This window comes from Cetorhinus maximus, chromosome 26, assembly GCF_964194155.1.
Source record: "Cetorhinus maximus chromosome 26, sCetMax3.hap1.1, whole genome shotgun sequence".
NCBI lineage: Eukaryota > Metazoa > Chordata > Chondrichthyes > Lamniformes > Cetorhinidae > Cetorhinus > Cetorhinus maximus.
The window spans coordinates 14,676,838-14,694,701 of NC_135904.1; the positions used below are offsets into that span (position 1 = coordinate 14,676,838).

Here is a 17,864-nt window from a genome sequence, read left to right on the forward strand (position 1 = left end):
ATCTGGTCCAGGTAATTTATCCACCTTCAGACCTTTCAGTTTTCCTAGCACCTTCTCCTTGGTAATGGTCACCATACTCACCCCTGCCCCCCGACTCGCTTGAACTTTGGGGATGTTACTCGTGTCTTCCACTGTGAAGACTGACACAAAGTACCTATTCTGTTCCTCCGCCATTTCTTTGTTCCCCACTACTACTTCTCCAGCTTCATTTTCCAGCGGCCCAATGTCCACTTTTGCCTCTCTCTTACCCTTTATATATCTAAAAAAACTCTTGCAATCTTCTTTTATATTACTGGCGAGTTTACCCTCATATTTAATCTTCTCCCTCCTTATTTCTTTTTGAGTTGTCCTCTGGTGGTCTTTGTAGGCTTCCCAATCCCCTGGTTTCCCACTGCTCTTCGCCGCATTGTATGCTTTCTCTTTAGCTTTTATGCTGTCCCTGACTTCCCTTGTCAGCCATGGTTGCCTCGCCCTCCCTTTAGTATGCTTCTTCTTCCTAGGGTTGAATTTTTGCTGTGTCTCCCAAATTAATCCCAGAAACTCCTGCCATTGCTGTTCCACTGTCTTTCCTGCTAGGCTCATCTCCCAGTCAATTCTGGCCAGCTCCTCCCTCATGCCTCTGTAGTTGCCTTTATTCAACTGTAATACTGTTACATCTGATTCCAGCTTTTTCCTCTCAAATTGCAGGGTAAATTCTATCATATTATGGTCACTTCCTCCTAAGGGTTCCTTCACCTTAAGCTCCCTTATCAAATCTGCCTCATTACACATCACTAAATCTAGAATTGCCTGTTCCCTAGTGGGCTCCACCACAAGCTGCTCCAAAAAGCCATCTTGTAGACATTCCACAAATTCCTTTTCTTGGGATCCACTACCAACCTGATTTTCCCAGTCTACCTGCATATTGAAATCCCCCATGATCACTGTAACCTTGCCTTTCTTACACACCTTTTCTATCTCCTGGTGTATCTTGTGCCCCACATCCTGACTACTGTTCGGAGGCCTGTACATAACTCCCATTATGGTTTTTTTCACCTTTGCGGTTCTTCAACTCTACCCACACAGATTCTACATCATCTGACCCTACATCATTTCTTGCTATCGATTTAATTTCATTTCTTACTAACAAAGCAACCCCACCCCCTCTGCCAACCAGCCTATCTTTTCGATAGGATGTATATCCTTGGATATTTAGCTCCCAGTCCTGATCCCCTTGCAGCCATGTCTCCGTGATGCCCACCACATCATACCTGCCAATTTCAATCTGCGCCACAAGCTCATTTACCTTATTTCGTATACTGCGTGCATTCAGATAGAACACCTTCAGTCCTGTATTTCCTGTCCCCTTTCTCACTGTCGTCCCTTTATCTGATGTGTTTGAAGTTAGATCCCTAGCCCTTTCCAAACACTCTGTCCTATTTTGTGTTCTGGAGACTTTAATAGCCTCTGCTGGGCTCTCCTTTCTTTTCAGTTTTTTCATAATTTTCCATGAAGTTGAATCCACCCCCCCACACGCTAACCTGCTGCTTTGTTTCCCATTAGTCATACTTCTTGGAGTTTTACCCTTCCCTTCCCCCCCACTTTCTAGTTTAAAGTCCTGTTGACCACCCTATTTACCCTTTTCACTCGAACATTGGTCCCAGATCGGTTCAGGTGGAGACCGTCCCAACGGTACAGATCCCTCCTGTTCCAATACTGATGCCAGTGCCCCACGAAATGGAACCCCTCTTTCCCGCACCACTCCTTTAGCCACGTGTTTACTTCCCTTATTCTCGCGTCCCTATGCCAATTTGCACGTGGCTCGGGTAGTAATCCGGAGATTATAACCCTTGAGGACCTGTTCTTTAATTTAGTTCCTAGTTCCTGATAATCCCCAAACAGGTCCTCTTTCCTAGTCTTACCTATGTTATTTGTCCCGACGTGGACCACGACAACTGGATCCTCCCCCTCCCTCTCCAATATCCTTTCAAGCCTGGTCAGAGATGTCCCTCACCCTGGCACCAGGCAGGCAACATACCATGCAGGACTCTCAATCCTGCTTACAAAGGAAGCTATCAATTCCCCTAATTATAGAATCCCCTACAACTACCACTTGTCTTTTTGCTCCCCCCTCTTGAATGGCCTCCTGTGGCACGGTGCCATGGTCAGCTGGTTCATCCTCCCTACAGCCCTGTTCCTCATCCACACAGGGAGCAAGTACCTCGTACCTGTTGGACAAGGTCAAGAGCTGAGGCTCCTCTGTTCCTGAACACAGGATCCCTCTACCTGCCTCACTTGCAGTCACACCCTGCTGACCCTGACCACTGACCGGACTTGAGGTACTTAATCTACCGGGTGTGACCGCCTCCTGAAACAAAGCGCCCAGGTAACTCTCCCCCTCCCGGATGTGCCGCGGCGTCCGGAGCTCAGACTCCAGCTCATCAGTTCTGAGCCGGAGTTCCTCCAGCAACCAACACTTGCTGCAGATGTGGTCACTGCGGCGCGCAATGGGATCTGGCAGCTCCCACATCATACAGCTACAGCACATCACCTGCCCAGCCATCTCCACTTAGATAATTAATTTATTAATTGGCTTTGCAGTGCTTTTTTCACCAGAGCCTTAGCTCCAACACTGTTACAATTTGACTGCATTTTCTCCGGCAAACTTTCCCTCCTTTTGTTGAAAGGGCCATCCTGATTTTTGGAGTGATTCCGTAGAATTTTGACTGCACTTTGCTGAATTATCTCCCAGTCTCGCAGGATGTCTTCTCTGATTGTGAACTGAGAGGTGACAGTGAAACGAATGATGAACTTCTTGCAGATGATGGCTGGTACCAGGTACATGGTGCCCGATTGAGTGAGGTCTGTCAGCAGCTCTTCCGTCAGTCTGTTTGGTCCCTGTTTATTTTAATGATATGTGATTTAGCTCGGTCTCATTAATGAATTACATTTAAAAATACAACATTCTGATTGCATTTTTGACATTATGTATATCTCGAAACCTCAGCTCCCTTCTAAGCAATCCAGCTGGCTTTAAAAGTCATTTAACCTTCTCGATCATCTATCCCAAACCCATAATCACAGAAAGGGGAACAATGGCTTTGCAATCACAAGCATACCAACCCTCCTTTCCCAGTACAACATTTCATTCAATTCCTAATACAGTATCATTTCAAGGACCCAAGGTATTGGGAACAGAACAAGCAACAACCGGACTCAGCACCAATATCTACACATTCTTTTCATCTCTGATTACCAGAGAAAATTACACGTAAACCAACACCAGCCCTCAATTGATCTGTGAACAGATTTCGCATACAGCTTTAAAATAGGGAACGAGGGAGGATCTCATAGAAACCTATAAAACTCTAAGAGGGTCGATGCAGGAAGGATGTTCCCGATGGTGGGGGGAGTCCAGAACCAGGGGTCACAGTCTGAGGATACGGGGTAGACCAGTTAGGACTGAGATGAGGGGAAATTTCTTCACCCAGAGAGTGGTGAGCCTGTGGAATTCGCTACCACAGAAAGTAGTTGAGGCCAAAACATTGTATGTTTTCAAGAAGGAGTTGGATACAGCTCTTGGGGTGAAAGGGATCAAAGGATATGGGGAGAAAGCAGGAGCAGGCTATTGAGTTGGATGATCAGCCATGATCATAATGAATGGCGGAATAGGCTCGAAGGGCCGAATGGCCTACTCCTGCTCCTAGTTTCTATGTTTCTACGTCCCATAAGCAGCACAAAACTACATTAAATATTGCCTGGCAAAGTGCAACATCCTGAGTCAGTGCAGCAGTGCCCCAGAACATCTGCTGAGACAAGACTATCTCCCCAAAACTATCAGATTTGTTTTTATAAAGAGAGTGTCCCTTTTCTGCTGGATTCTTTCCAATATTCAGCAGAGCAGTAAAGCTGCTATGATGGTGCAAGGTAACCCCCCTAGCAACAGGAAAAGCCCCATCATTGGCGTCAGAATACGCCCAAGAGTAATCGACCTCAAGAGAGGTTAGGCCGGAGCCTGTGCAAGGACAACTCAATTAGCGACAATTTCACCTTAGCAACGGAATTGTTACACAGGCAGAGCAGAGAAAAGTCAGGGACTGACACTGAAATTTATACCGATAAACTGACAAAAGTCAGGAAAGATTTCAACGCCGTGCCAAGAAGAGGCTGAGATGCTGAAGTGTGATGGGTATTTCCTGGGCAGCGTGTTACTGGGCTGGGATGGCTGCCTGGCAAACCCACCCCCCTCACCCTCACCCACCAACCCCACTGGGAGCAACATCAGCACGGAGCTGACCCACTCCCCACGCCAGCCCCACAGCCATAGGGGGTTGCGGGCGGGTGAAATGGGGGCAGTATGGGACTTCACCCCTCACTGGGGGGGGGGCCCGGCCTCGGGTGCTACCAGCCAATCCGATTGGCTGGCAGCTCGAGCAATCCCAGCAGCACATTAATGGGCACTGCCGGGTCTGTCTGCAAACAGGTCCGAGGAGAAGGACCCTGGATCCCAGAGCAAGGTGTATCCGGGTAGGGTGGGTTTAGGCAGTTTGGGGAGGGGCGCGGAGGGGGGGGGGGCATGGGGAGTGGCGCGCTTTAAAGAGCAGATGGGTAGGAAGAAGGGGGATGGGGTACTGTCTTAGGGTGGCAGCCCCCCCCCACCCCCCACAAATCGCAAAGGGAACCACCCCCCTGAAGATAGTGCCCCACCTGCCCTCCTGCCTTTTTGAAGAAGTTTTTTCATTAAAGCGGCCTACGCACTCCCACCCGACTGCCCACGGCAACCATGGTACCCGTGTCAATTGGCTGGTTTATCAAGTTCAATGGACCCCTAATTGTTTATTTAAATATGGTGGGCGGGCTGCCAATTTCAGTGCCCACTCCCATTTATGGGGGTGAGCTCGGGGGTTGGCGAGAAGGTGGTGGGTTGGCCCTATTTTACCTGCCACCCTGCTGAAAACACGCCCACTGGGGGCGGGGGAGGGGCACATAAAATGCAGCCCCTTGTATCTATTAGATTTTAACTTGTGTCTTATTTTAATCTACTGTACACCTCTAGGTCTGCTCTCTCGTCGAAAGTAAAGCATCAATGACATGACCGCAGCCAAGTTAAACTGTGTGGACAATCCACAGCCAATTGCCAGGATTAGGACAGGAACCCATTCCTCTCACCAGCAGATGGAGTTCACTATGTGAAACTACTGAGATAATTTCCCCACCTTCAGACGGAAAGTTATCAGTCCGAGGTGTCTCTTCGCTGGGACTTCGAAATTAGAATCACTTTGAACCAAGGACTCGAAAATCTTGGCCATCTCCGTACCCTGTTCATGAAAACAGACACCAGTTAAATTTGGAATTAAACAAGGCAACAAACAGTCAAACTGAGTTCACATCTGGGAGTGAGGGTGTTGGATGTATAACATTGTCGAGCGTTATGCAGAACTGATGCATTTGGAAGGAGCAGATACAGCATAAACTAAATGGTACAATTTTAAAGAGGGTGCGGAAACAGAGAGAGCTGGGGTGTAAATAAAAAAGTTGAGACGGCTGTTGTAAGGCACGTGTGATTCTGGGCTTTTTGAATAGAGGAATAGAGTGAAAAAAGCGAGGGAGCTTATGTTAATCTTTAAAACATTGGTTAGGCATCAGCCGGCATATTGTGCCAATTTTGAGCACCACTCTTTAGGTGGAGGAGCCACATGTAGGCCAGACCAGGTAAGGACGGCAGATTTCCTTCCTTAAAAGACATTAGCGAACCAGATGGGTTTTTACAACAATCGATATCATTAGATTTTTAGTTACAGATTTTTTGTGTAGCTAAACGGGATAGATTTTGAACAGACTGGGCATCCATGAGGCGCTGTGGGCCATCAGCAGCAGCAGAATTGTACTCAAACACAATCTGTATCCTTATAACCTGGCATACACCCGACTCTACCATTACCAACAAGCTAGGGGATCAACCCTGGTTCAATGAAGAGTGCAGGGGGCCATGCCAGGAGCAGCACCAGGCATATCTAAAAATGAGGTGTCAACCTGGTGAAGCTATAACACAGGACTACTTGCATGCCAAACAGCAGAACCAGCAAGTGATAGACAGAGCTAAGCAATCCCACAGCCAATCAATCATATCTAAGCTCTGCAGTCCTGCCACATCCAGTCGTGAATAGTGGTGGACAATTAAACAACTCACTGGAGGAAGAGGCTCCACAAATATCCCCATCCTCAATGATGGAGGAGCCCAGCACATCAGTGCAAAAGATAAGGCTGAAGCATTTGTTACAATCTTCAGCCAGAAGTACCAAGTGGATGATCCATCTCAGCCTCCTCTGGAGGTCCCCAGCATCACAGATGCCAATCTTCAGCCAATTCGATTCACTCCATGTGATATCAAGAAAGGGCTAAAGGCACTGGATACTGCAAAGGCTATGGGCCCTGACAATATTCTGGCAATAGTACTGAAGACTTGTGCTCCAGAACTTGCTGCGCCCCTAGCCAAGCTGTTCCAGTACAGCTACAACACTGGCATCTGCCTGGCTATGTGGAAAATTGCCCAGGTATGTCCTGTACACAGAAAGCAGGACAAATCCAACCCGGCCAATTACTGCCCCATCGGTCTACTCTCGATCATCAGTAAAGTGATGGAAGGGATCATCAACAGTGCTATCAAGCGGCACTTGCTTAGCAAGTGGTTCAAGAGGGCAGCTCATCACTACATTCTCAAGGGCAATTAGCGATGGGTAATAAATTGTGGCCCAGCCAGCGATGCTCACATTCCACGAATGAATGAAAAATGGAGACTGAGAAGCGGGGATCTGGGAGGTTATCAAGAGATTTGTCAGGGGTATTTTGATAGAGTAAATAAGCAGAAACAGTTTCCAGTGTTGGAAGGGTTGATAACCAGAGGACACAGATTTATGAACCAAAGCAAGTTGTGGTCTGGAATGTGCCATCTGAAAGGGTAACATTCAATGGGGAATTGGATAAATACTTGAAGAGGAAATATTTACAGGGTTATGGGAAAAAGGGAAGAGTGGAACTAATTGAATAGCTCTACCAAAGAGCTGGCACACGCACAATGGGCCAAATGGCCTCGTTCTGTGTTGGATCATTCCAAGCTTCAGCTACTTTAATTACTTCCTCCAAAATTCAATTTCAAGGTTTTCAACTTAATCAATTGATTTTTGTGCAAATGAGCAGCACTTTCAACCACCTTGGGGTGGGGGGTGGGGGGGGGGGGGGGTGGGGGGGTGGTAGGGGGAAGGTGGGGAATGCGCAGGAGATTCATTTAAGTGTGTGGTCCCTTTAAGAATTTTGCACAGAGAGGAAACTTTGCTTTGAACTTGGATTTGAATCCAGCCCAGACTAATGGAGTGAAATGGGTTTTGGTGTAAAATGATTTCTAGCCAGTTGTAGTTGTTATTGGGTAATAATCCACATTGAATCTGCAGCTCTGTCTCCTACACAGAAACTGTGCCAGTTCCACTTAGAATCCAGAGCTGGTGTTTGAACAAAAACAGCCAACACTTACATATCTGACGTGTGCCTGGAGTTTCTCCACCCCAAAAGAGCGAATAACAAACCAGAGTTTTAAAGATCTAAACTTGCGGCTCAAAGGTATTTGCCAGTTCTGTGGAGAAAGAGAGACAATCCTTTCATCAGCAAAGTCACAGTCAAATATCTTCAAATAACCCCCTGCACTAAACTGCTGAAGGGAAACTATGTAAATTCCAACAAGTAGCAGAACTTGTCCCAGAATTATCCCCAGTCACTGACAAGAGCCTCGTAGATGTCCTGCTGTCCTGCTCAGTTTTCTGTTGAACGCAGTATTCACTGGGGGTCTGTCAGAGCTGTAACCATGTTACCTGAATAGGTGGGGGACGGGAAAATGATTCTAAAGTGCTGTCAGATGAAACTCAGGTGAGAGCGTTCGTGAGCACAGAAACATCTGAATCTCGGTCTTTAATTAGAAGTTCAATCCTTAAATTGTGCTGTTTGTTTTCTTTATTTGGATTCCTCTGAATCATTCACCTGCTCCTCCCTCCATCTCTCCCTCCATTCTTCCCTCTGTCTCTCCCTCCCTTCATCTCTCTTTCTCTCCCCCCCCCTCTCCCTCCCTCTCCCTCCCTCTCTCCCCCTCCCTCTCCCTCCCCCTCTCCCTCCCTCCATTCTTCCCTCCATCCTTCCCTCCATCTCTCTCTCCCCCTCTCCTGCCCTCTCTCTCTCTCTCTCTCTCCCTCTCTCTCTCTCTCTCTCTCCCTCCCTCTCTCTCTCTCCCTCTCTCTCCCTCTCTCCCTCTCTCTGTCTGACCTTCCTCAGGAAGTGTCTGCCTCCATTCACCGCCTGCTACCAGGCATCTTGCTGCTTGGTTATGCCAATAATCAATATCCTGACTGGATCAATCATTGACTCGCCCACCACTAAATCTCCATACACGTTGTGTCATGGGAATCAGTGACTGACGCTGTGCTGACAGCAAACAGAAAATGCTGAAAATACTCAGCAAGTCTGGCAGTACCTGTTTGGAGAGAAACAGAGTTAACATTTCAGGTTAATGACCTTTCAATAGAACCACCAGATTCACAAGTGAGAGTGAGAACTGGCAGGTGAGATGGAGATGTCTTGACAAAGGTGCTGGGCTGAAGAGTGTGTACAATTTGTATGAAGTGTTAGTGGATGAAACACCTCCCCAAATTGATTCCACTTCTGTAAGACATTCTGGGAAACCTGCCTCTTGAGCCAAGTTGGAGGTTAAAAGCCACCTGGTAACTTTGACCCTGTGTGAAATTTCACTTTCTCACCCAACTCTGAAGCATCCCGGGATGTTTTATTGGTTGATAATAGAGACCCAGAAATGATACCCAGTTGTGGTTTTTGATTTTGATTTTGGATTGCCCTGATTTTGTCAGCTTCCAAAAACATCTACTACCCCTGACCCTGACCTCATTAGCTGGGCAATTGGAATCTCAGCCAAGTTCTTGCCCCAAACCAAGTTCCCTTTCCCACACCCAACTCTACGTGGATGACTTGCAATGAAACTTTCTAAAAGAAGCACCTCACCATGAAGTCAATAGCTGCTCCTGAGTTGGCATGTTGGAGATACACAGGGTTTACACTGAAGGTTTGCTGTAATTTCCATTTATCTTTCACCCTGTGGAAGAGACAATCCTGTCAGATAAATTGCAAAACACACCTGGGGACTGAGTGAGCTGCGGGCATAGTAAACTGAATAAAGCTAAAGGACTGGGAGGAATTAGACTGGAAGGGAAACACAATATAAAGTTCTTAACATGCCTTAGTTCCAAAATCTTAATTCCAGTTCAATTAAATAGTGAATAAAGTCCTGTCGTTTGCAGGGGTTGCATTCCCGTGGGACCTCGCAGTGAAATCGTGAACGCTGAACATGACTCTCACTGGGAATCAATGAGAAAGGTTCCAGCCATGCAAGGACAGTATTGGTTTGTGCAGTTACTCTACAGCAAATTACGGTACAGTACCTGTGTACAACAGCTGGGGGGAGCCTCTGAGCTGAATCTCGTAACAAGAGAATCCAACTACAGACTCATCTGCACTTTTAACATCCAAACATGTGTTGAACATTTTTTAAAAGACTATCCCCATTTAAGAAAAACATGAATCACCTCAAAACTAGCAGACAAGCTAAAGACATAAGATTTAAAAATAGATCATTGCAAAATATTTTAATTTAAAAAATGACAAAGTAACATTCTCTTTGACTCTGGCTATTGCGCATTATCCCTCCTCTTATTCCCAACTGTTACTGAATCAGGTGTTGGTGCATTTACACAAAAGGACAAATAAATCGGTGAACATTTCAAAATTGAACAGAGGCGTTATTGGGCTCTGGACTGAGAGATTCGGACATTTCCAGGTTAATCTCTCCATTTGGGCTGCACTTCAGCTGCAACCATCCCAGGCGCCTCTTCTCACCACTTCAGAAAGGTGCTTAAAAAAAACGAGAAGTAAAATTCCCCGGCCGGGACTAATGGAAGGAATCCCCTTCCAGAGACTTCGACACCATCTCCCTGCTGAAACGTGCCAAGGTCTCGACTCCAACACGCTGCCATCTCCAGAGAAAGAAGATGCAGATTAGTGAACAACACAATGGGTGACCTGGTGTACGAAGGCCTTAGCATTGGCTAAGTGAATACGCAAACAAGGGAGTCACGAAAGGTGGAACTTTACTGTCCTCTATCATTGAGTATATTCAAGACAGAAGTTGATAGATTTAGGGGTGCGAAGAGGAAGTAACAAGGAGGATTGATGAGGATAGCGCAGTGGATGTTGTCTATATGGATTTCAGTGAGATATTTGACATATAGCGAGCAGGTCAGAAAAGTGAGATCCCATGGGATACAGAGGAAGGTGGCAGGTTGAATCCAAAATTGGCTCAGTGACAGGGAACAAAGGATAATGGTCGATGGATGTTTGGCAAATGGAAAACAGCTTCCAGTGGCATTCCACAGGGCTCAGTGTTGGGGCCCTTGCTGTTTGTTGTACATATTAATGATCTAGACATAAAAGTGGGAGGCATGATTGGGAAATTTGCAGATGACCACAAAAATTGGCCCTGTAGTTGATAGTGAAGAGGATAGCTGTCAACTCCAGAATTATATCAATGGTTTAGTTGAGTTGGTGGAGAAGTGGCAGACAGAATTCAATCCAGAAAAGTGTGAGGTGATGCATTTGGGATAGGCAAATAAAGCAAGGGAATGCTCAATAAACGGGAAGTCATTGAGAGAGGTTGAGGAAGTGAGAGACCTTTGAGTACATGTCCACATGTCCTTGAAGGTGATAGAACAGATGGACAAGGTGGTCAAGAAAGCCGATGGAATGCTTTTCCTTTATTGGACGAGGTATTGAATACAAAAGCAGGGATGTAATGCTGGAACTGTATTAAACGCTGGTTAGGCCACATCTGGAATATTGTGTACAGTTCTGGTCACCACATTACAGGAAGGACATAATTGCTCTGGAGAGAGTGCAGAGGAGATTTACAAAAATGCTGCCAGGGCTTGAAAATTACAGCTACGAGGAGAGGTTGGATAGGCTGGGGTTGTTTTCCTTAGAACAGAGGAGGCCGAGGGGTGACCTAATTGAGATGTACAAAATTATGAGGGGCCTAGATAGGGTGGACAGGAAAGACTTGGTTCCTCTACCTGAGGGGTCAATTACCAGGGGGCACAGATTTAAGGTGATTGGTAGAAGGATTAAAGGGGACATGAGGAAAAACTTTTTCACCCAGAAGGCGGTGGGTGTCTGGAATTCGCTGCCTAAATTGGTGGTTGAGGCTGAAACACTCAACTCATTTAAAAAGGTGCCTGGATCTGCATCTGAAGCGCTGTAACCTGTGAGGCTATGGACCAGGTGCTGGAAAGCTGGATTTAAGTGAGCGGCTAGATTCTGTTTTCTCTTTTTGGCTGGCACAGGCACAATGGGCTGAATGGCCTCTTTCTGCACCATAACTTTTCTGTGGTTCTATGGAATTAAAGGACATGAGGATAGTGGGAAGGTAGAGAGGAACATAGGAAGTAGGAGCAGGAATCGGCCATTTGGTCCTTTGGACCTGTTCCACCATTAGATAAGACCATGGCTGATCTGATTGTAACTTCAACTCCACATTCCACCTACCCCCGATAGATTCTGACTACCAAAGGAGTCAAAGGTTATCTACCTCTGCCTTAAAAATATTCATTGACCCTGCCTCCATCGCTCTCTGGGGAAGAGAGTTCCAAAGATTCACGATCCTGAGAGAAAAAATTCTTCTCATCTCCATCCTAAAATGAAGACCCCCTGTTTTTAATCTGCGTCCCCTTGTTCTAGTCTCTCCCGCAAGGGGAAACATTCTTTCAGCATCCATCCTATCAAGCCCCTTAAGGATTTTATATGTTTCAATAAGGTCACCCCTCAATCTTCTAAACTCCAATGGATACAGGCCCAGCCTGTCCAACCTTCCCTCGTAAGATAAACCCTCCTCATCCCAGGTATCAGTCAAGTGAACCTTCCCTGAACTGCTTTGAATGCATTTTATTTATTCGCTGGTGGGATTTATTGCCCATCCCTCATGGCCCTTGTTCAATGTGTCAACCACATGGCTGTGGGTCTGGAGTCACATGTAGGCCAGACCCAGGTAAGGACGGCAGATTTCCTTCCCTAAAGGACATTAGTGAACCAGGTGGGTTTTTAGAACAATCGACAATGGTTTCATGGTCATCATTAGACTTCTAATTCCAGATTTTTATTGAATTCAAATTCCACCATCTGCCGGGGTGAGATTTGAATCTGGGTCCCCGGAGCATTCCCCTGGGTCTGTGGATTACTGTTCCAGTGATAATACCACTATACCTCCCCTATATCCTATTTATATCCTTTCTTAAATAAGGAGACCAAAACTGGACACACTACTCCAGATGTGATCTTACCAACGCATTGTAAAACTGTGGCAAAACATCCTTACTTTTATATTCCATTCCCCTTGCAATAAACACATTCCATTGGCCTTCCTAATCACTTGCTGGACCTGTTTATTAATTTTTGTGATTCATGTACCGGGACAGTCAGTCCCTCCGTACCTCAGAGTTCTCCAATCTCTCTCAATAAATAATTGCTGCTTTTCTGTTCTTCCTGCCAATGTTTTCCCACATTGTACTTCATCTGCCAAATTTTTTCCCATTCACTTAACCTGTCTATGTCCCTTTGCAGACACCTTATGTCCTCTTCACAACTTACTTTCCTACCTATCTTTGTGTGATCAGCAAATTTAGCAACTGTACATTCAGTCCCTTCATCCAAGTCATTGATATAAATTGTAAATAGCAGAGGCCCCAGCACTGATCCCTCTGGCTCTCCACTCCTCACATCCTGCCAACCCGAAAATGACCCATTTATGCATACCCTCTGTTCCTGTCAACTAACCAATCTATCCATGCTAATACATTACCCTCTACACCGTGAGCTCTTATGTTGTGTAGTAATCTTTGATGGGCACCTTGTCAAATGCCATCGGGAAATCTAAGTACACCACATCCACAGGTCCCCCTTTATCCGCATTACTTGTTACTTCTCAAAGAATGCCAATAAATTAATCAAACATGATTCTCCTTTCACAAAACCATATTGACTCTGCCTGACAGCAGTGAGATTTTCTAAGTGCCCCACTATAACCTCCTTAATAATCGATTCCAGCAATTTCCCTACGACAGATGTTAAACTTGTAGTTTCCCCTCTTTCTCGAAGAGCAGCTCTGCCATCTGGTGGTGGCTCAGCAACATTGCCTTTGGTATCACTCACCAGAACGCTGTGCAGTCAAAGTGAACCATCATCCACTTGGAGGGGTTAAAGACGAAGGAATCGGAATATTCGATACCCTGAAGGAAATTTCGGAATTCAGGACACAGGAAAGCAGTTCCTGCATATGCCGCATCGATGTGAAGCCACAGCCCCTCACTGGCACCTAGGCAGTTAAATCCACAGCAATAAAATCATTTAGAATTATCCATTCAGAAACCATCCAACTGTTTTATACAACACCCAGGGCTTCAATGACGTGCTCAGGACTCTGGGCAGTAAACTTGTGAAGTAACCTTGAGGTCCTCATATCAGACATTTCATATCCCAAAAACTCAAACATTCAGAACTGCAAATGCAGTGCCTGTCTGAGCAGGATCCTTGCTTAGAATTCACCCCAGTCACACACATTCTTAAATTTCTTTCCAACCTATAGGCTCTAAACTCAGGATTCTGAGTCTTTCTCTGTTAAAATTCACCTGTGTCTCTAACTCTGAGAAATGTTACATGGTGGGATGTTAAAAAGTGCTTCTTAGGATATTTACTCTCTGCAAAATGTTTATTAACCTCTGTTTTTTGGTCAATGTACACTCTGGGCTGATGTTTAAACCCCAAAAACTGTCTGCTGGTCAAACCCACACTTTATTCTGATTGTTATAAATGTTACTGATAACCTGGGTACCATGATGTCTGTGTGAATATTGGAGTCTGGGTCCTGGGCTGGTCAAAAGGACAACCTTCTCCTTGTAGTCAGTTGCCGTCATGTAGCGAACCTGCTTCCAATCATTCTCCAATCACCAGGGAGACAGAGGGGGGAGGGGGATTCTCACAGACCTAGGGAATGGGGGTGGGGTCCTCACAGCCCTAGGGGGGGTCTTTAAAGTCCTGGGGGTTGGGTGGAGGGAGGGGATTCCTCAAAGCCCCATGTTGGATTGGGCATGGGTTGCCAGAGCCCTGGGCTGTGTCTGTGATACCACTTCCGTCGCTGTGGACTTCAGTCGATCTCTCTCCACAATAGCGAGCAGGAGAAGACTGAAGGAAAATCCATGGTACAGCCACCTCAGTTAAAGGGAACCCGCAGTCTCCTGGAAACATTCGTCTGACAGTCCGATTAAATTCATATTTCACATTGTGAAGAGAGAGGGAAGCCCCAAACTCCAGTCCCAGGACACGGGCAGCACGTCAACAGGAATAATTCAGTAAACAGCAACTCACAAACAGGTCCAAGCTCAGTCAAGCAATCAAAAGCGCACACAGCGGTGGTACCAAGTGTGGCACAGAGCTGAAAGACAAGGAAAGGATGGCATCAGGCAAGAAAAACTCCAAACTACAAACAAATTTTGCGGCAGCAGCAGGGCACTTTAAGAAAAACTGAACCATGAAGAGATGAATGAGCAATCCTTTCTTCTCCACCGATGCTGCCAGACCTGCTGAGTTTTTCCAGGTAATTCTGTTTTTGTTTTGGATTTCCAGCATCTGCAGTAGTTTTTTGTTTTTAAGCAATCCTTCCTGTCGGTGCTGCAAGGAGACAGTGAAGGAACCGCCTCACCGATAATCCCAGAAATTCTTTAATGTCTGTCTGGATCTCCAGGCTTGGTCACTGGACCCTGCGTGTAGTGTCTCATCTGAAGGATGCACCTTCACACCACGCTGCCCGGGAATCTGGGTCCAAGTGATAAACTCAAACTCTTGGTTTCAGACACTCTGACCCAGGGCTGAGAATGATGCCAAACTGGACCAACCTCCCCAGGGATACCCATCACCCCTCATGGACATGGCCTCTGGCACAATGATAGGCTTCAAACTTAGTTCCTATATATATTGCAAAGATCAATTTACCTCAGTATTTAATACACTTCAGCTTTTATTCACTCTTTTAAAAAAAGTACATTTGTGACCAATTAAAAACGCTTGGGTAAAATATTGGGAATCTTAAATAAAAACAGAAAATGCTGGAAATGCTCAACAGGCCAGACAGCCTCTGTGGAGAGAAAACCAGAGTCAACGTTTCAGGGCTGTGACCTTTCATCATTACAAATATTTTGTTGGTATGTCTTTGAGGCTAAACATGAGCATGAATTGTGCTCCTAAATACCGAAGAACACACATTTACTGAAAATGACTCCAGGTGTTCACTAAAGAACTGGAGAAGGAATTACTGGAAGCTGAAATCTGGCAGTTTTATTCAAGGTTAGATAGGTGAGAGACTCTAGAATGTGAGTGACTCTAGAATGTGAGTGATTCTAGAATGTGAGTGACTCTAGAATATGAGTGATTCTAGAAAGTGAGTGATTCTAGAATGTGAGTGACTCTAGAATATGAGTGATTCTAGAATGTGAGTGATTCTAGAATGTGAGTGATTCTAGAATGTGAGTGATTCTAGAATGTGAGTGATTCTAGAATGTGAGTGATTCTAGAATGTGAGCGATTCTAGAATGTGAGCGATCCTAGAATGTGAGTGATTCTAGAATGTGAGCGATTCTAGAAGAGTGAGATATTCCAGAATCACGAGAGAGACTCTCAGATGTGAGTGACTCTAGAATATGCATGACTCTGGAGGGTTGAGATATTCTAGAAGGCCAAGAGACTCTGTGGTGTGAGCGATTCTAGAATATGAGCGATTCTAGAATAGCGATCAATATCCTTTGATTTTGCTGATAAAAAACATTCAGATGGGGAGGTGGTGGTATAAGTGGTATTGTCACTGGGCTAGTAATCCAGACACTCAGGGTAATGCTCTGGGGACCCGGGTTCAAATCCCACCACGGCAGAGAGTGAAATTTGAATTCAATAAAAATCTGGAATTAAAAATCTGATGATGACCACGAAACCATTGTCGATTGTCATAAAAACCATTTGGTTCACTAATGCCCTTTAGGGAAGGAAATTTGAAGTCCTTACCCAGTCTGGCCTACATGTGACTCCAGACTCACAGCAATGTGGTTGACTCTTAAATACCCTCTGAACAAGGGCAATTAGGGGTGGGCAATAGATGCTGGCCTAGCCAGCGGCGCCTACATACCACGAATAAATGTAAAAAATAAGAGACAGAATGAAAATCTTTCCAACTCAGAAGAAATTTGTCCATTTTAAGACTTACAAAGAATGGAACAAGTCCTAATCTTCGATCTTCTTCCAAGGCTTGGCTCAGAGTCTCGCCTCGTAGGCTGAAATCCTCATCAGTCTCAAGGAACCGAATTTTCACCAATGTGATCAGTCCGCCTTTCTCTATCGAGGAATGAGCCTGAAAAGTAACATTCATAAGAACAGAAATAGGAGCAGGAGTGGACCATTCAGCCCTTCGAGCTCGCTCCGCCATTCAATGAGATTGATGGCTGATCCTCTACCTCTACACTGTTTTCCTGCACTATCCCAGTATTTGTTGATGTTTTTAATATGTATAAATCTATCGATCTCAGTCTTGAACATACTCAATAACTGAGCCTCCACAGCCCTCTGAGACAGAGAATTCTAAAGATTCGCCACCTTCTGAGTGAAGAAATTCCTCCTCATTTCACTCCTAAATGGCCTGCCCCTTATGCTGGGACTGTGCCCCCTGGTTTTAACCCCCTGCCCCAAGCCCAGCCAGGGGAAATATCCTTCCTGTATCTACCCTGTTGAGCCCTGTAAGAATTTTGTATGTCTGAATGAGATCACCTCTCATTCTTCTAAACTCCAGGGAATAAAGGCCCGGTCTATTTAATCTTTCCTCATAGGACAATCCCTCCATCCCAAGAATTAATTTAGTGAACCTCCACTGCACTCCCTCTATGACAACTATATCTTTCCTTAAGTAAGGAGACCAAAACTGCACACAATCCTCCAGCTGTGGTCTCACCAAGGTTCTATAGAATTGCAGTAAGACATTTTAACTCCTATACTCAAATCCTCTTGTAATAAAGACCAACATACCATCTGCCGCCTTAATTGCTTGATGTATCTGCACGTTAGCTTTCAGTGACTCATGAACAAGGACACCCAAGTCCATTTGAAGCTCAATATTTCCCAGCTTCTCACCATTTAAGAAATACTCTGTATTTCTGCTTTTGCTACCAAAGTGGATAACCTCACATTTCTCCACATTGTATTCCAATTGCCTGATTTTCACCCACTCGCTTAACCTCTCCAAATCCCCTTAAAACCTCTTTGCATCCTCCTCACAACTCTCACTTCCACCTAGCTCTGTGTCATCTGCAAACTTGGGAATATTACATTTAATCCCCACATCCAAATCATTGATATAGATCATGAATAGCTGGGACCCAAACACTGATCCTTGCAGTACCCACCCCTCCCCTAGTCACAGCCTGCCAACCTGAAAATGACCCATTTATTCCTACTGTTTTCTGTGTGTTAACCAGTTATCTATCCATGCCAGTATATTCCCCCAAATCCCACGTGTTCTAATTTTGTTTACTAACCTTTTGTGTGGGACCTTATCAAAAACTTCCTGAAAATCTAAATACCCCACATCCACCAGTTCCCCCTTATCTATTCTGCTACTTACACCCTCAAAAAACTCCAACAGGTTTGTTAAACATGATTTCCCTTTTACAAATCCACATTGACTCTGCCCAAAC

At 45.4% G+C, this 17,864-nt stretch overlaps 1 protein-coding gene across 1 annotated transcript in view; it reads right to left on the reverse strand.

Annotated features, from left to right (window-relative positions):
* Positions 1-2,556: 2,556 nt before the first annotated feature.
* The window catches only part of hdc (histidine decarboxylase), a 37,574-nt gene continuing 22,266 nt past the window's right edge, over positions 2,557-17,864 (reverse strand). Inside the window, exons 6-12 of the mRNA XM_078529903.1 lie at positions 16,385-16,528; positions 14,500-14,566; positions 13,288-13,450; positions 9,037-9,127; positions 7,508-7,606; positions 5,196-5,297; positions 2,557-2,877 (exon numbers count right to left, since the gene is read on the reverse strand). Coding sequence (XP_078386029.1) covers positions 2,557-2,877; positions 5,196-5,297; positions 7,508-7,606; positions 9,037-9,127; positions 13,288-13,450; positions 14,500-14,566; positions 16,385-16,528 — 987 coding nt within the window. The remainder of the gene's footprint in view (positions 2,878-5,195; positions 5,298-7,507; positions 7,607-9,036; positions 9,128-13,287; positions 13,451-14,499; positions 14,567-16,384; positions 16,529-17,864) is intronic.